Source organism: Peromyscus maniculatus, chromosome 7, assembly GCF_049852395.1.
Source record: "Peromyscus maniculatus bairdii isolate BWxNUB_F1_BW_parent chromosome 7, HU_Pman_BW_mat_3.1, whole genome shotgun sequence".
Taxonomy (NCBI): Eukaryota; Metazoa; Chordata; class Mammalia; order Rodentia; family Cricetidae; genus Peromyscus; species Peromyscus maniculatus.
In genome coordinates this window covers 51,779,434-51,798,672 of record NC_134858.1, presented here as the reverse complement: position 1 = coordinate 51,798,672, position 19,239 = coordinate 51,779,434, and the positions used below count along the sequence as shown (strand labels likewise).

The window sequence follows — 19,239 nt, the reverse complement described above, 5'->3', positions numbered from 1 at the left end:
TGTAACTAGTACCCGTCCCAGCAGCTGTCACTGTCAGTGGTATTCATTCCAGCTAACTAGAAGAACTTGGTTAGTTCAGTTCTCACCAAGCCTCACAAGCAGGAAGCCCTCTGTAGTATGGCTGTACAGTGAGCGGAACAGGCCTTAGGAAGGAGCTGTCTGGAGAACGAGGTGGAAATACTGAGGGGTTCTGTGCCATTGCGTACCCTTAAGTCATCCGGAGACACTGGGCGGCTGTGCGGGGGGCTAAACCACCAGCCTTCTCCCCTGGGAGCTTCTGCAGCTGCGCAGAGGCTGCCGGGGACATGGGAGGGCTTAGCCTTCTCTAGGGTAAGCACTTTGGTGGGACAGCATTGCAAAGATTGTCAACAGATAATCATTAAAACCACAAAGAACGAGGTGGTGGGTCACAGGCAAATGGCTTTATTGGCTTATTTAAAAAGAGTTTGTCATCACAAGGCCTGGAAAGTTCAGACAACTTCCAAGACAGATGGTTAGACAAACCCTCTCCAACCATTCAAGGGGACACCAGAGTAGAGCTAGACCGGCCTGCAGCTTTTGAGTGGAGCCTCCTCAGTGAACAGGCATGCTGGGCCAAGTGCAAGCCATACATGTGCTTTTACTGTCTGGGAGTTCTAGACTAGATCCAGAGATACCAGCAGACCTGAGCTCATACCCTCGGTGACTGCCAAGGGAGGAAGGGGAGAGAAACCACATTTAGAGATGGGCCAGACACCCACCTTCTCGGCCTTTGTTAGGGGCCAAGTGTGGCCATGGGTGCCTACTGTAGAACTGAACCATGGCGAAGCCACTAAAAGCACAAAGGGTCAGTGTGGGACTACCATCTCCAGAGTATGTCCTGAAAGTACAAATGAACAGATTCCATATGCAGACTAGACATGATTGAACTTAAAACATTTAAATAGAAATCAAGCTACAACTTAAGTTACAACCAGAAGAGAAACAAGCAAACCCAAAAGACAACTCAGCAATGGAGACTGCTGAACACATACACAGGACACCCCAAACACGAGGCTATTAAAGCGATGCCATTTTCATTGTGCCAAGTTTACATTCGTCATGTGCTAGTCCGACCAGGCCACGCTACACCGCGCCGCCCTCATGCCGTCTGGCATTGCACACCAGCGCGGGGCCCGTCGTCATCCTCCTCGTAGGCTTCCCTGTGCTGGCGCCAGTTCTGCTCATTGGGATTGAACTCCTTCAGCTCCACCTGATCCATGTCCTCTGTGATCCTCACCTTCTGCCGAGGGGGGAGCAGGGCCTCCAGCTGAGAGAGCTTCTCCTGAGAAAGCCAGTGTTTTTCAGGGAAGACCACCTGCAGGGGTGAGCACATGGGGACATGGGCTTTCCTGGCTTTCCATCAAGGTGTGATGGTGTGTCTCTCATGAGAGTAAAGGCTGCACTTACTAAGAACTGTATGATCAGCATCCCTTTCTCCAGCGGGGCTTTGTAGATGGGCATTCCCTCGTTGCGCACACATTTCAGGTCTCCGTGCTTTATCACCTCACCTGCCACAGAGAAGGCTGCGTTATGAAAAAGGAAGACAAAGGGGGCCTGGAGAGATGAACCCCCTAAGGAGGGCTAGCGCACAGGAGGGCGGGCTAGCCCCTGTTGGAAGGCAGCAAGCACACAGAAACCTCTACCATAATGTAGAGTGGTTTAGAGTCGGACCCCTCCCCTGGCCTCCAGTGGGGCCAGTACCTGCCTGCCTGTCTCTTCAAGTGATTATGGATGTTCCTAACAGACAGGGTGACTGTGCTGCTCACAGATTCAGGCAGAGCTCAGAAAGGGCTTCACAGGAGTCTCCCAGCTCTCTGCTCCAATAACAGCTCCCTGAGGTGGGGCCTCCCTGGTGGGGGCTCTCAAAGCACTTCTCTCCTTAAGGCCGGTGAGCTGGGATGTTCCCTGCTGACCACATGCTCCACCTTGTCCACACTGGCAAGATCTCTAGAGGCATCATGGGAGATTAGAACCTGGGAAACTTAAGGCTCTCCCCTAAGACTGAAAGGATTATTTCCCATGAGGCATGGATGAAGGCAGGGAACAAAAAGGTGTCTGGAAAATGTGCCCTCCAGTCATGAAAATGGACAATGGCTGGGCTGCAGCCCTGGTCCAGAGGCTTTCTAGTATGCACAGGGTCCTGTGTTCAGTCTGCAGTACCACAAAACAGGGATGACGATGGACAAGAAAGGGAATGTTCAGACAAAGTGGGGAGGGATAAAGGAGCTAGGGACTAACTTACTCGCAGTTCCTTCCTTCCCTGTTCCTCCCCAGGGGACAGCACTCCACAGAAAGTGGGATTTCTTCCCCAGACACTTTCCCAGTTCATCAGAGGGTTTGAAACACACGCTGTGCCAATGCACTCTCTCCTAGGGCGCCTCCCTCGTCACCGTGGGGTGGTAAGGTGACTGCTTAGCTGAACAGGCACGGGTGGCTGGGCTTCTGTGCTGTTCGTGGGGCGGTCTGTAACCCCTTCTGTTCCTGTTTCCTCAGGTGCCACTTAGTGCTCTTCCTTCCCAGGCCCGGCTCCCAAAGCTGCCTGGACTTGCTGGGAGATGGGAACCTTGAGGCCGAGAGTGGAAAACCATCCGGGGAAAGAGGGAAAAGCTGCCTCTGCCAGAGGCACCCCTGCTTTAATCACATGAGTCCTCAAGTGGTCAAGGGGGGGAGGGATGAACGAGAACCAATAGAAAAGGGAAAAAGGAAAGAGCAAGATGCGCACGCACGCACGCATACACAAAATACCCCAAAGCAATCCCCATCAGGTTTTTTAGACGCCCCGCCCTTTCTCTCACCTAGCAAGGAAATGGGTTTCCAAGGTTTCCCTCCCTTTGGGGCTTCTCTCCATAACCCCCACTTCTGTCCTTGACTCCCACGTCCCCCAGGCTGGGGTCAGAAGGATAGAGGGAGTGCTCCCCCTGCAGCAGGGCCCGGCCTCCGGGAGTTATGCCAGGATGACCTGAACTCCGGTTATCCACCCTTGGCCAAGAACGGACTTTTCCAAAGAAGTCACACAAATGGCGCCAGCCCTGGCTCTCCGAATGGCCGGAGTCTGGGCTGTGACACCGTCTGGGGTCTGAGACACACCACCAGGCTCGGTTCTGTTAAGTGACCTAAGGCCTTGTGTGGACCACAGTCCCTCGACGTAATTCTTCAGGTGACGGGAGGGACAGGTTGTGGCGTGGAGCCCATAAAAAGGCGCCTGACTTTGAAACTTCACAGACTCCATCACAGGGCAGTGCTTCCCACTGACCCTAAGTGTATGTCACAGAGGGAAGAGCAATGGGGTCAAAGGTCAGTGGCAAATGCATATTGGTGGACCCTGCGTGGTTTCACCTCTACAACTTTTTGTAAGCTTGAAAAGTACATTTTTTGAGACAGTCTCATTCTTACAGCTTTTTCTAGGTTTGATCCTCTTGCTCAAGGCCCACATGCTGGGCTACAGGCCTGCACCGGTATACCTGGTTTATATGATACCGGGGATTGAACCTAGAGCTTCGAGAGTGCGAAACTAAGTAAGCACTCTACTAACTGAGCTACATCCCCAGTACATACGTACGTACGCATGCACGCAGGCGCAGGCGCGCGCGCGCACACACACAGGCTCCATTGAAATGGCATCTTGCTCTATGGCCCAGGCTGGCTTCCATCTTGCAATCTCTGGCTCCAGCGTACTGAGTACTGGGATTATGTGTACACACCATCATGCATAGGTGTAAGTTTGAAACTCAAGTTTTTAAAAATTACCATAAATTGATCAGTTTAGAAATGCCATCTCATTTCCTGTCATCTCTAGCAAAGGAGGAATTGGAGAGGGGTGAGAGACAAGGCTGGAAAGAAGAGGAGGAGACAGGGAGGGGAAACGGCGGAGGCGGGGAGGGGAAACGGGCGGAGGCAGGAGCGGTCCTGGAGGCTGGCCACAGATGCAGGCACTCGCCTGCCCCACGGCACTTCAGTTTTAGCACCAGCTCCCACGGCCTGTGCTGCAGGCCCATCAGTCAGGTCCCCGCTCCCAGCACCCCCCCCCCCCCACTGGTAACCCTGCCTGCGGTGAGACCCCAGGCGCCTAGCTTGCTTAGCATCTTCCATGCGGTGCAGACATGGTGGCTGCGCACAGCTGCCTTTAGCAGCCTCAGCCCCAGTCCCTTGCCCACAGGAACTCTACAGCCTGCATGGGCCCGTAACTTGTGTAAACATCAGCCTTCCTGGATGCTGAGGGCCTGGGGGTTACACAAGCGCTGGGAGGCTGAGCTTGGGGTCCTGGGACTCCTTTTCAGCCCAGAGACAGCTCTCATGGGTGCTGTGTGCAGTCAGGTCCTGTGGAGGCCTCTGAAGAGATGCTCACAGTGTCTTTTTCCCCCCCCCAGGAAAATGCTATTTGAAAAAGTTCTCACATGTAACAGCTTAGACACCAGAGGAACATATAGGAATCAGCACAGACCCACTTGAGAGAAAAGGCCTGCTATCAGCCATGTTCTGCTACCAAATGTGTCCATTTTACGCTTAACTGGAAGATTCCAATAAAATTTCAGACTCAGGAGATTCTTACTTAAGGGTCCTCATCCTACCTAGGAGTATATTAAAGAAAGTCATCATATTTTCCCGTCATGGGTGGTGACTTCACAGCGTGAGGCTCATGTGATGCACAGCGGGTTAAAGGCCCTGGCTGCACAACCTGATGAGCAGAGTGGGACCCCCAGAACCCATGGCACAGCTCAGAACTGACTCCCTAAAGTTGCCCTCTGACCTACACACATACATACAATACAGCATACTGTAGGCTGGAAACATGATTTAGCAATTAAGAATAGGTAATGTTCTTATGGTTCAGGACCAGAGTTCAGTTCCCACGTCATGTGACTCACAACTGCCTATAACTCCAGCTCCAGGAAGATCCTCTGCTTCCACGGGAACATTTATACAAGTGCACATACCCATATAAGAACACATACACAACTATAAGAACACATGCATAATTGAAAATAAAATATATCTCTAAAGGAATAAGATGGCTTCACTATTTATAAAGCTTTAGAGTATCGAGCTGTGACTGTGAGGCCAGGCCGCTGGGCATGAGCTTTCAGACCAGCGTGCAGAACAGGGAGGGCGGGCCTTACCTGACTTGGATGTAATAAGGAGGACTCGATCATCCAGCGTTTTTATTGTCTTCTTGAAGCCACAAAGAGCTTCAGAAAGCTGAATTTTCATTTTCATGATCAAATCATGGCCTCGTCTCTGAAAGACACTATGATCCTTCTGATCAAGCACAATTATGACATCACCAGGCTCCAGCTCAGGCTCCTGATCTCCTTCTCCATGAAACAGTATCTTTTGCCCATCCTTCATACCTATGGAACATCACCCTTCGGATTAGCCGCTTCTCACAGCCGGAGCTCAGAGCTTCTGAGGGGACAGAGATCTTTGGGGTTCTTAACTCACTAACCCTCCCTGTCCCGTGGGCACGGTGTTGGGGTAGCTGGAATAACTGCCAAGCAAAGGCTTGACTTCCTCCACTGGCCGAGTCAAAGGTGAAGCAGGGGGAGGCCATCTAAGATGCCCATCTGACCACATCGCACTCCTCAGCCCCAGGTGCTGGGGTGCTGCCCTAAGGGCACACACTGGGAGGCCACCGCCCACTTCAGGCTCGGTAGCCTGAGGCCGACGGAATCTTCACAGACACCAGGGGAAGGTGGGCGAAAGGTCTTTTAGCAGCTGATGGTTTGATTTCTGGTCTCATCCGATATATAACATATTTGCTGGATCAGAAAGTCACAGAATCAGGATTTTTGGAAAAACAGAAGGGACTGAAATGGGACTTAAGACGATGGTACCAGATGAAACTGTAAGGAAAGGCACTGAATTTGGGGGATTCTGGAGCAGCAGAGGGGAAGATTGGGGGGGATGGGGGAAACACACAGGTCCAAAAATCTTTAAAAGCTCTGGCAGCCAATGAGCAGTAAAAGCTGTTGAGAAGACTTATGTCAGAAGATTCTTTTTTTTCTTCTGGAGCTGAGGATCGAACCCAGGGCCTTGCACTTGCACGCTCTACCACTGAGCTAAATCCTCAACCCCTGTCAGAAGATTCTTAAAGGATGTTTTGAGGACAGGTGAGGGCAGTTGACAAGACCTGAAGTCAAGGCTTTCAGAGCATTGGGAAAACTTTGAAAATTTTTTTCTGTGACCTCACTGGTCCTTCCTCAGGCCAGGAAAGGTCATAGAAGGATGACCTGGAAAGGGACTCCTGACAGCCCTTGTCTTGTAAACATGCCGCCCCACGCAGCCGCATCCCTGACACCTACCCCGTGTGCGCCAATCATGGCGGAGTGGGCCCTCCAGCGCTAACTGCGCAGTCTCACCTTTCTCCACGTGTACCTCGATAATCTTCTTCTCCCGGATAACTTTGGCTCCATTGCAGCTCTCGCAACGGTCCTTGGGGTTGATGCGCTCGCCCTGGCCCTTGCACTCGATGCACACCGTCTGGATCTGCTGCACCATGCCCGGCCCGATCTGCTGGATGTGGATCTGCATGCCCCGCCCCTTGCACAGAGGACACTTCTCCACGGACCCCTTCTTCCCACCGATGCCTGTGGGGGTGGGGGAGGACAAGCAGGAGAGCTGCGTTCCTTCCAGCAGGGGGCTGCCTATCCCACTGGGCACTGTGCTTAGAGTTCCCTAGTTAGGAAACACTGGGGATGTGTGGAAGGGGACAGTCAAGCAGATCCTATCCAGATGTTAACATCTAATCTCCAGGTACACCCACACCATGCACAGCACCTGGGGCTGCAGGAACTGCGGACACAGCCTTGTGAGTGCAGGCTGTCACAGCTTGGCTGGCTCCCGTGAGACAACATGGGCTCTTAGGGTCACCCGATATGACTTTTCTTGAAAATTCGGAATTTAAACATTTGCATGAATTATATTAATATAAATAAGGCTTTACTGGGACACGGGCACTTTCTGCCTAAGATGTTTGCTGTCACACCCTTCACAGGAAAACTCTGTCAACCCCTACATTAGGAGAACGGTCCAGATTTTGAAACTCTTAGAATAAATGCCAACATACTGAATAGATGTTCAACCCAGAAAAATAAAACATTCAAACAGATGTGACTTCAGGGTTCCCTGTTTACAAACCCTGCTTGATCCCCACATTTGAAAAGATCAACTATTTTTCTCTGAGCTAGAAACAAGTAGAAACGAGAGACCCGAACCGTGAGCGTCACTCCAAAATTAGGTTTTACCTTCACATTTCTCACAAATTATATTCTTCTGGAGGGCCAGTTTCTTAGTGATTCCATTATATAAGTCTTCCAGAGTTACTGACAATTGGTGTACAACATTCTTGCCTGCCGAGGGAGAAAGGGCCATTTACTGGACTAATCAGACCACTGCCTTATACTAAACCACATGACCCTCATGGAGTCCCTGTTGTGAATATTAAAGATGTGTTACATTTGTTTATGCTGTGGAATATTTGTTTTAATGATGCAAAGATGTGTTGCATTCTTTTATGTTGTATTTGTTTAACTCTGTGAAGCTGTGTTACTGTGCCTGCCTAAAACACCTGATGGTCTAATAAAGAGCTGGACGGCCAATAGCGAGGCAGGAGAGGGAGAGGTGAGGCTGGCAGGCAGAGAGAATAAATAGGAGGAGAAATCTGGGAGGGAGGGAGAGAAGCAAGAGAGATCAAGGAGTGAGAAAAGAAGGGGCCAGCCAGACACAAGATAAGAAGGAAAGAAAAGATACAGAAACAGAGAAAGGTAAAAGCTCAGAGGCAAAAGGTAGATGGGATAGCTTAAAGTTAAGAAAAGCTGGCTAGGAACAAGCCAAGCTAAGGCCGGGCATTTATAAATAATAAGACGTCTCCATGTGTATTTATTTGGGAGCTGGGCAGCAGGCCCCCAAAGAGCCAAAAAAGTAAAAAAAAAAAAAAGTTCCCAATACTCAGAGGAGGGGCCAACACCCTCCTCCCCCAGAGAAGCAATGCTTCATCAAACCAACCCATCCTACAGGTCCCCTGCCAGGGCGGAGAACTATCACCTGTACAGCTATGGGCTGGTTATCCAATAATTTAGAGGTTAAAAAAAAAAAAAAAGACTGTCCATCTTCGTTTTCGGAGAGCACATCTGAAGACAGGGAGAGATGAAGGGCAGTTAAGCAACAAAACTAAGTCCTCCACAGGACACAAGCCCTTTCCTCGGAGGCAGAGTGACAGTCTCCAGCCTCATCACTGAAATCTTGCATGGGTACCAGGCCTTTTACTTTCCAAGCCCTTCTGTAGTATACGGCCAAGCAGGAGTGCCTTCCCCTGACCTGCATTCAGGATGGGGGTGGGGGGCGGCCCTCAGGGTGCAGCATGGCTGCATCGGCACTATGCCTACTCCTGGGGACCCACACGGCAACACCTTCCCTGCTGCCCAGGCATTCTAGGCGTCACTGGGACAAGGTGTCCTGGTTTATTGGCTGCCAACTTTGAGAGATGACTTAATTAAAGGGCGTGAAGCTTTTTATTTCAGGACGGCTAGAGAGCTGGGCAAGAGAATGCCCGAGGTTTTAATCCCATCCACACTGTCAATTATATGAGCAGGCAGTACACCCAGAGGCGGGGAGGGATATTTCCCTCATAAACACTGTGATTTTCAGAACACTGTGTGCACAGAATCAACACCCATGCTTTTTAAAGCTCCAGGCCAATTATAATGTGAGAACAAATACATTTATCCAGGGTTTCTCACCAACCAAAGCCACACTTCTTAACACTAATGAAGAACATATTTCTCCCGATTTTATCTAGCAGTGTAGTCAGACTGGCTGTCTATATGGTTTTAGGATCCAAAGTGGATGATCAGCAGTGAGCTAGAAGGGGCGGGGCTATCAGCCAGAGACAATTCGATAATCCAGCAGCCAGCCAGGAGCCTTGCCGGCTGGAGGTGAGAAATGAGAAATGAGGTTGAGGATGGAGCTCAGTTGGCAGGGTGCTTTACCTAGCATACATGAAGCTCTGGGAGGTAGAAGTAGGAGGATCAAAAGGTCAAGATCATCCCTCAGCTACAAAGGGAATTTGAGGGCATCCTAGGACACATGAAACCCTGACTCAAAAAAAAAAAAAAGGTGGGGTAGGAAGAGGGTAAGGAATGTGAACCCCAGACAGTGGAGGTAGGGGGTGGGGCACTCATTTATCTCCTGGGATTGAAGCTGCTAACCAGAGTGGATTCTGAAAAGGTCATTTATTTTACAAAGATTTTAAAACAGAGGTCAACTCTGCCTCTCAGAAAATCTGATGTTGGCTGGGGATGAGGCCACCCTGAACAGGGCAGTGTCCTGACAACCACAATAACGAGGGCGCCTACTGCCCTGAGGACCAAGATGGGGCCCAAGAGTCGGTGAGAGGGGAGGGCGAGGGGCACTCTTATAGATTTGCTAAGCACTCAGGTGTTAATTAGGTCCCTTTGAACACTTTTGTGCCTGATCCCACAACAGAGGATGAACTTGACCTTCCACAGGTTATCACTATGCAGCTCAGGCTGGTTGAGAACTCAGTAACACTCCTACCCTGGCCTTGCAGATGCTAGTATTATGTGTGTTCCTCTATATTCTATCTATACTCTCATCTGCTCCTTTTATATGGGGCAATGGAAAGGTGTCAGATAATTAAGTATACAAGAGCTTCCAGCCGCCTGCATACTAAAATTCAGAACCATTTAAAGATCCCCAAATACAACCACCACCCCCTTTTAAAGCATGATCCATCTTGATTCCTGCAACATGTACACCATAAAGCTTGCTTACATTTTTTACAAACAGTACAGGCTGAGAAGATGGCTCAGAGGGCAAGGGCATTTACTACCAAGCCGGATGACCCGAGTTCAGAAGGAGAGAACCAACTCCTGCAAGTTGTCTTCTGTCCTACACACTGGTGTTACACACACACACACACACACACACACACACACACACACACACACACACACACGGAAAAGATGAATTTAAAACCATTTACCTCTTCTCTCTCTAGCCATCCGTCCTCCACCACCAAAGAACATGTCAAAGATATCCATGGGTGAAGAGAAGCTGGGGCTACCCGAGCCCCCTTCCTTAATCGCCTGCTCTCCACCTTGGTCATAGATGTCTCTTTTCTTTGGATCTGAAAGTACTTCATATGCCTGGGATATAAGTTTAAACTTTGAAAAGAGAGAGAGAGAGAGGAGAGAGATGAGTCCCAGAGAGGATTCATGTTTTCCTCTAAGCAAGCCTACCTCCAAATACTCAGAAAAGCCAGTCCCCCCGCCCCCAGCTGTCAGTCTCTCCAGCTGCTGTCTCGTTAAGTGGGACACAAGGGGCAAACATCTGAAAGAAATTTGTTCCAAGAACAGGGCTAGAAATCGGGAGGGAGAAAAAGCTTGTCTCCACCCTGGCAACACCAGCCAGAAGACATGGAGTCCCCCCTGGAGATAGGCGACCCAGCAAGGCTTCATCTAGAAACAGCTGCAGCCCAGGGCTCCAGGGGCTACCAGGGTTTTCAGCTACAGGAACATTTTACTGGTTTACCAGCGTGAAATTCAACCAGAGCCATCTGTGAGCACCTGCTGGCATGCCAGATACCGCGTGGAGACCTGTACTCCCTTCACAGTCCTGCCTGCTGATCCTGGCATCTCCCTCATCTCAGGTACGGGGGAGATGCTCACCTGCCGCCCCGTCAACAAATCGTGGTGGTACCACTCTCCCACCTGCAACTCCGTGACAGACACAATACCCCGTGTGCGGCACGCCTGCCGAAGATTTATCACCAGAATCCAACTGTAAGGAAAGAACTAGAGACCAGGCAGTGGTGGCACACGCCTTTAATCCCAGCACTAGAGAGGCAGAGGCAGGAGGATCTCTGAGTTCGAGGCCAGCCTGGTCTACAAAGCGAATTCCAGGACAACCAGGGCTACACAGAAAAACCCTGTCTTAAAAACTCAAGAAAAATAGAACTAGAAAACCCAAATTGAGGGAGAGGCATCCTGTAAGTCTAAAAAACAGGGAAACTAAACATGGAGGCTGACCCTGGAGTGTATTATGCACAGGGGAAAATGGTTATAAAGGATGCCATGTAAACAAATAGGGAAATATTAAATACGTTTCCAATGTGAAAGTCGTACATTTGCTAACTACTATGATGTCCTTGCTCCTAGGGAAAGCATGCTACATATAGTATTTCATTGCGTATTACTCACAAAAGCTCTAGCAAATAGGATAACTATGTGACTATTTGTAGTAGATAGATTTCCTGTCATACTCTTAAGTACATGGATCTTTCTAAAATAAAACAGAACACTAAAAACATGCAATTCTGTCCTTTGCTGTCTGAGGCCTGATTCACTTCAGTGACCTCCTCACTCCTTTAGCCTGCTCCACACCAAGCCTGTGAATTGTGACCCTCCCAAGCCACCGTCCTTGCTGTCATCTACAACCCAGCTCTGCCTTTCTTTCCTCTCTGTCCTCTGATTTTTTGTTTTTGTTTTTGTTTTTTTGCTTTTGTATACGGTCTCACTTTGTAGCACAGGCTGGCCTGGAACTCACTATGTCATCCAGGTTGACTTCAAACTCACAACAATCTTCCTGCCTCCATCTTCCAAGTTCCTGATCCCAATTGTGCTCCAGTCCGCAGCCTCCTTGCTTTCTGAACACTGTAACAAGTGCCCCAGAGGTCCCTATGACAAGCACAGGTCTTCAAGCCTATGCTTAAAGCCTCCTGTCCCAGGGAGCCTGACCCGACATGTCCCAGCGTTCAAACTGCAAGCCCCAAACCCACCCACAGCTCTCTCAGCCCTTCCCAGGCATTACTTCCTATCGTACACCATCTATTTTTTTGGTTTGGTTTGGTTTGGGGGGCAAGGTTTTCTGTGTAACGGCCCTGGATGTCCTGGAACTCACTTTGTAGCCCAGGCTGGCCTCTAACTTACAGAGAGAGTTCCACCTACCTCTGCCTCCCGAGTGCTGGGATTAAAGGCGTGTGCCACCACCACACAGCCTTGCTCTACCCTCTATTAATTCATGCTATGGACCACTGCAAGACAAGCCCCATGAAGGCAGGGGTTCTGTCAGCCTGGAGTACCAAGGGCACCCCTGAGCCTAAAACCATGTCTGCCGTGTGGAGGATTATTTGGCAAATATTTACTAAATGAACAGCTCAATTCTGGAAGTTCAGATATGAATAGATGAGGTGGACTCTTGGCCCTCCGGAGGTTGATCTTTACTCTGAGGGGCAGAAGTATCTATAACTATCCTACCTGCTCTTAGGAACCTACGGGGAAAGTAAATGCCACAGAGACGCAGATACAAAAATTGACAGAGACATTCAGTCACCCCTTGTTCCACAGTTTCCTGACCAAGACCTAATAAGCAATGACAGCTAATAAGCATCAATCCAGAAAATTAAAAAGTTTTAATTATTATTTTTTTATTTATGTGTATTGCACGTGTGCATGTAGGTACCCATGGAGGCCAGAAGAGGGCGTAAGACCCCCTGGAGCTGGGGTTCCAGGGGGTTGTGAACCACCTGACATGGGTGCCAGGAACTGAACTCGGGTCCTCTGTAAGAGCGGTAAGTGCGCTTAACCTCTGCGCCATTTCTGCTGCCCCCAGGAGGGAGTCTTAAAAAGCCTTCCTGGGGAAGATGACTCTGTGGGTACAAGTGCTTACCATGCAGACCTGATGACCTGAGTTCAGATCCCCAGGACACACAAAAGCTGATGTGGTGTGCACATCTGTAATCCTCCAATGCGATGGGAGGAGAGACTGAGGGCTGCCTGGGAGCTCCAGGCTAGCACCGCACAGCAGCAGAAACAAGAAGCACACTGCTTCAAAAACAAGGCACAAGGAAAGCACTGATTCCCAAAGTTGTCTCACCTCCACACAGAGTGGAGGCATGCACACACCTACACTCTACCACACACAAAGCCATCAGTATCCTATACATGGCAGTTAGATCCTTTGACGAATTAATTCCTATCATATTTTTTTCAAGGAAGTGAGTATCATATACTACCATGCTCCAGGAGAGGGTCCACTCAAATACTCGCCAAATACCCTGGATGCCCCCAAAGATGCTTGGACCTAGCAGATGGACTGAAGAATGGAGCAGAACTGCCCTGTCACTTGGGGGGGTACAAATGTAGACCAGACCTGATGGGACAGGTCCTCCTGCCTCTGAGGACCCAGCACTCCAGGGTCGAACTCAGCTGCTGAGACCGCCTTTCTTCCCAGTTGGGATTAGGGTTCTGTGATCTTTCCCACAGACCTTTCATGGAATTCAGCTGAGAAGTGGCTCTGAGAGTCATATAGCTTATGATAAATTATTAAGTGAAGGAAAAAACAAACAAACAAACAAACAAACAAAAAACAGGTATAGTAGCTCACTCCTATAATCCCTGCAGCCCAAGGAGGCTGAGGCAGGAGGGTTGCCATGAAGCCGGCCTGGACTACTGGATGAGAAAGTAACAAAGCTGAAACAAAAACAAACAAAAGGAAGGAAGTGGGGGGTAGGTGTGGGGGTGACTGGAGAGACACACCATGGGAACAGGCATGTTCCGGGTGGCTTTTCCTCTATATTCTGGAACTTTCCTGCTTTTCCTTTTTCTTTGAGACAGGGTCTAAATAAATCCCAGGTTGCCCACCAACTTACTATGTAGCCAAAAATAGCCTTGAACTTCAGATCCACTTGCTTTTATCTCCCAGGTGCTAGAATTGCAGGCACGCACTGTTACACCTGGTTTATGTGGCTCTGCGGAGCAAACCCAGGGGCACAGTGCATGCTGGGTAAGCGCTGTACCGACCGAGCGACAGCCCCAGCTCAGACTCTGAAACTTTCTGCACTGCTAAGATTTTATCTTGAAAACTTGTTCAACTAAAATTTACAATGAAGCTGGCCGAAGGACCAGACATCTCAGTACGTGATCTCCTACCATCATCCCCGGCAGGGACTATTTTTGTTGACCTGCCACCCTTGGTGTCTTGCAGAAAACCAAGTGCGGCTAGAACAAGCACAGGTTCCACGCAGGGCAGAGTGGCTGAGGACAAACACAGGCTGCCCACTGCTTAGCAACACAGGACAACAGAGCAGAAAACAAAGACCGACACCAAAGGGCCTCCCAGCTGTCCCAGGACAAGGTGCGAAAGCACAGACTCGGTCTCGCTGTGAAGATGACAATAATAACACAGTGACAAACTTAGGTGACAAAACACGACAAACTCCCACCCGTAGCAATTAAAAAAAAAAAAAAATAGTCCAAAACTACACACAAATCCTCACAAAAACCGGGACAAAACTACACACAAATCCTCACAAAAACCGGGACAAAACTACACACAAATCCTCACAAAAACCCGGACAAGCCTGCGTGGTATGCCCAGCACACCACAGGATGAGAGAAGCTATCTGGTGAGTGAATGAATGAATGAATGTTCCTTTGGGGGGGGTGAGGGGGGGGCACGATGACTCTCCAGCAGTTTCCACAAATTGCATCCCAGTCTCCTTACCCCCTCTGAGTTGCAACCCGAATTTCCTCCTGGTCCTCCTTCACTGTGGCTCTCCCTCCCCCTTCTGGAAAGTCTCCTGCTTACATGTGGAATCACAGAATTCAAGTCTTTCTTCTCCTGACCTCATTATTCACTCGGCGCGCCCACAAACACCATGCATACACACAGCTAGACTCCCCCACCCACTGATGTGGAACAGGCACTCAGCTAAGAAGGTCCAGCACCGTAGATTAAGGATGAGGGCTGGCCGGCCAGTCTGTGGTCAGGAGCGACCTCTGCCAAGACATCTTAGTGAAGGACTAGAGGAAACGGATTACCCCTTCATGGAAAGTGGAGAAGGAACCGTATTTCCAACAGTGGGTACACACTGCTCCACTCCCAGAGAAGAAGATGGACCCGTCACATCTCACTGTGTAGGAAGAATTACTTATGTAATACTAGCTTGGGTACCTGGCTATAAATAAATATTAGTTTAAAACAGAGGGCAAATAACCTGCCCGGGCAGGTGTGTCGGGGGTGAAAGTTACACACTATGTAAAGGAGGCAAATGTGATTTGTTTTTAAAGCTTGACCACACCAAATGCACTCTCATCTCAAATGGTAAGCAAACAGCGGTAACCACCTCTTGGTGACTGTAATGTGACCGGAGACCAGAGTAGAAGGAAGGCTTTTCCCCAAGTCGAACATGCAGTCAGAAGCCTAGAAGCTCTCCTTAAAGGAAAATGCCAGCAGGGCTGGAGATGCTCAGAGTTAAGAGCACCGGCTGCTCTTGCAGAGGACCAGGGTTCCATTCCCAGCACCCACATTGTGGCTAACAACCATCTGTGACTCCAGTTGCAGAGGACCCAACACCTTCTCGCGTCCAAGGATACCAGGCGGGCATGTGGTGCACAAATACAAACTCAGGCAAAACACCCACACACACGACCACATCTGTGAATCACCGACAATGCCGAAAGCCGGTGACTTTAAAGGCTACAGTAAGCCACCTAAATATAGCTCAGAGAGGACACAAATGGGTGTAATGGTCTTACAGGGAAGCATTTTAAACTTGTGACAGCCACATTCGGCACATGTGGCTAAATATAAATATTCTATCATTGCCGCCACCAGCCAACCTTCCTTAAGTAGCATGGCTGCTCCAGCCTGGAAGTACAAATACAGACGGGGGTTTTGATCCCAGTGTCATTTCCACAGGTCTAAATGCTCGATGGTGGGGGGGGGGGGTACGGACAGTGGCTCCAAGAGTGGTCCAGGTGCCACTGCTATCAGCTTCTACCACCGCGCTGGTTCCCCCAAACTCACCTGGGACATCCAAAGTTTTGTTTTGTTTTGTTTTGTTTGCTTTTTAAACAGCAAGAAATGAAGGGGGAAACGGGATAGCTAGCCAGCTCTCCTATTCAGGTGGGGCATGTCCTCTTTGGGAACAACATGAAGAATGTTTTTTTTCTGTAAACAGGATGAAAAGGTTTAATTTAGGTCACTAATATGCAGCGCATTTCAGCCTATTATCTGGTCGGTACTTATGGTCAAGTGTGGGTCATTTGTCACAGGAAACCCGGAGTTCTCACTATAAACAGACGTGTCAGGTTACAGACTTCTGCATCCCTGTTTTAATAGCAACAACAAAAAAAGTGACGAAAAACTGTACCAGGCAGGAGGTGGCCTCACAGATCAAATCCACTCAGTCCCTCTCAAAAGGGACACTGGGTTTGTCTAGGGTACAACTGAGATCACAGAAACTCATCCCTAAGGCTTATGCAACAAATGGAATATAAACACAAAAGTAGTTCGCTGCCGGGGTGCCCACCAAGCACACCCCCGTGCCGGGGGTTTCTGTTTTGCTGATGTCCTCTCCCATAGGAATGCCAGCAGTAGCTCCGAGAGCTGGGCTCCCACAGGTCAGTGTTGGAGTCCACCAGGGTCCTCACAACCGGGAGGCAGGGGCTCCCAAAACACTTGTAGAGTGAATGGAGGCACGGGCGGCTGCTGGGGCTCGCACCCCGCACCAGTCGCACCCGGTTAGGTGTCCCCCACTGACCGCGCCCCGCGGCCTCCCTCCGGCTGGCGCGGCGCCTGGAGACAGCCTCCGCGCCGCCGTCAATAATTCACAGCCCGGGTCCTCCCGTGACCCCGGCGCCCCGCGCATCCCCGCACCTTCTCGCCCTCATCCGGGTTCTTGTCCGGGTGGTACTTGAGCGCCAGCTTCCTATAGGCCTTCTTGATCTCCTCCGGGGACGCGCTGGGCTTCACCCCCAGGATGTCATAGTACTGGGTCTCCTTCACCATCTTGTCTCTGCGGGGTGGGGTGGGGCGGGCGGGCGAGGCGGGTCAGCGCGTCCCCGACGCCCCCGGGGCTCCCGGCCCGCGCCCCCGCCGCCGCCGGCCTGCGCGTCACCGTCTCTGTCGCGGCCGCTCCCGGGGCTCCGTCCCGAGCGTGCGCCCGGGACCCACTTGCGCGCCCGGCACAGCCGCACTCGAGCCGCCGGCGCCTCCGCCGCGGGCTTTTATTCGGCGCCGGCGGAAGGTTCCGCTAGGAGGCGTGACGCCACAAAGGCCCAGAACCTTCGCGGAGGTTCCGGCGGCTCCCGGGCTCGGTTCTCCGGGCCAGCCGGGCGCGCGCGCGCTCGCTCACCCGCTCTCCTCGGACGTCTGCTCCTCTGGCTGGCCGTCCGACTCCCCGGAGCTCCAGTTCTGACTGCCGCCGCGGGCCATGGTGGGGGGATCAGGGGTGGAGGAGGGTTCGGGCTTCGGGGTGGAGGGTTCGGGCTTCGTGGTGGAGGGCTTCGGTTTCAGAGTGGAGGGCTCCGGTTTCGGGGTGGAGGGCGCCCGTTGCCGATTGTCACGCCGCCCCGAGGCCGGCCCCTTGCCCTTGCTTGGGTCCGCGGTGTTGGTCCGCTCTGGGTTCCGCTGGCCTGCAGGAGGACCTCGTGTTCGCGAACCCTGGCCCGGGAGCTTGGACTGGGAGGACTGCGTGCGTGTCGCCGACCCCACCCGGCCTCTCCCTCGGGGTGTGGTCGCCTTCTGTTCGGTCACTGCAGGGGTGTGCTCTGGGGCCTGCCTCGGATTGTTGCATTTTTGAGCGGGTTGGGGTGGGTGGCTGCCCTCGGTGGTGGTGGTGTCGAGATCTTGAGGTTGCTGGTTCCCCTTGGGCATCTTGAAGGCTGGATGACCCTTAGCCTTTGCAGGTGTGAACAGTGGTGTTCAGGTGGCCTGAGTTTGGACACTGGCCTCTCTACTGTCCACAGCTGGAAACCTCATAAGTACCCCAAGGGTGAGGAGTGACGTCTCCCAGCTGTGAGCAGTGATGACGTCGGTCACATGTGAGCAGTGACGTTTCCCAAGTCTCTCAAGGATGGATAGTGATCCTTCTTTTCTCAGGAGTGGGTTACCCCACCCCCAGCATGTCAGTGTACAAAACAACCGAGGCAGAACCATACTTAGTGGGTCCAGTATTGCAGATCTCACGGGTGCGGAAGCAGACAAGGCCAGCTGGTCCAATCTTCAACTTCTCTAGGCTGCTCTCAACGGATGTCATCAAGACTGTGGGTGTGGAACGGCCGTTGCAGCGCTATCAGAATATTGCAGGCCCCTCTGGCCTAGGCTACCTAGGCTTCTGTCGGTGCAGCCCTTTACCTGGAAGAAGAAGCCGCCCTGCCCAGATCCGTGGGATCCTCTGACCTGGGTTTTGATCCGGTGGCTGAAGCTCCTCTTTCATGCTTGCCATAGGGATACAAACGACTCAATACCCATGAGAAATCGAGCCAGGTCTCTAGCTTCTGTTCCCAGGAACATGGATTTTCTCCCTCTGGATCTTGCCCCTGTAGAACAAGCACCTTTGGGCAGATCCAGAACTGGTCAGGAATTTGGGATCTCATTCCCTTATCTGCTCACCTTCATGAACCTCTGCCTCTGGGCTTATTTCTCCACTACCGGGAACATGGTCATTGTCAGGTACCCATATTTCTCACAGAACATCTATAAGGATCAAACAGGATGATGGCTATAGAGCCAGCAAGAACCTGGCTTGCTCAAAGGGATCACTTGGAACTTTTTATTCTTTTCCTGGTTTTGGTATACTGTTGGTATACAAAGTCTTGCAACACAGTCTAGACTGCCCTTAAACTCAGGATCCTCCAGCCTCAGGCTCCCAAATGCTGGGATTATAGACATGAGGCATTACATTAGCTGATCTGAAAACTTCTAAAACTCCAGCCTGCATCCCAAACATTGCAGAGCTCCCAGGTGGAGTGCAGGTAGCCCTCAGGTGGGCCCAGTTTTGGAGCCAGAGCTGAGAACACAGACAGCCTCACATTCTGGGTGGTGACAGCAACAAGCGGTGACCATGAGAGCTGGGTGTGCCCCCTCATGGAGAGGGCTGAGCCTGACAAACAGGTTTGAGTGGCTGGCCCAGAGAAAGAGTGTGGGGGGAGAGAGGGAGTCAAGGAGGGGCCGCGGGGAGCACTTGCCTGGAGGAGATGGAAAGCAGAAGAACAGCCATTAGTGAGGCAGATAACCCCTGATTCCCACCCCTAAAATGGAAAGGAGCTGAAGCCACAGAGGATCAGAGCAGTGAGAAGGGGAAAGGACCACTCAGGACCTCCAGAGCCTGGGCTGGCAGGGCTGGTACCTGGCAGGGGAAGAAATGGGCCTTTCCAATGAAGCGATCCTTATTGGCCTACAAAACAGTTGTCGTCC

At 51.2% G+C, this 19,239-nt stretch overlaps 1 protein-coding gene across 1 annotated transcript; it reads right to left on the bottom strand.

Moving 5' to 3' along the window:
* Positions 1-1,036: 1,036 nt before the first annotated feature.
* On the bottom strand, positions 1,037-18,362 carry Dnaja4 (DnaJ heat shock protein family (Hsp40) member A4). Its single transcript, XM_006971580.4, has 8 exons — positions 17,177-18,362; positions 16,699-16,837; positions 10,022-10,202; positions 7,263-7,367; positions 6,378-6,605; positions 5,139-5,369; positions 1,429-1,529; positions 1,037-1,336 (listed from the first exon to the last, which is right to left on the bottom strand). Exons 1-8 carry the CDS (start codon positions 17,695-17,697, stop codon positions 1,121-1,123), a joined length of 1,722 nt encoding a protein of 573 aa, XP_006971642.1. The 5' UTR covers positions 17,698-18,362; the 3' UTR covers positions 1,037-1,120.
* Positions 18,363-19,239: the final 877 nt, after the last annotated feature.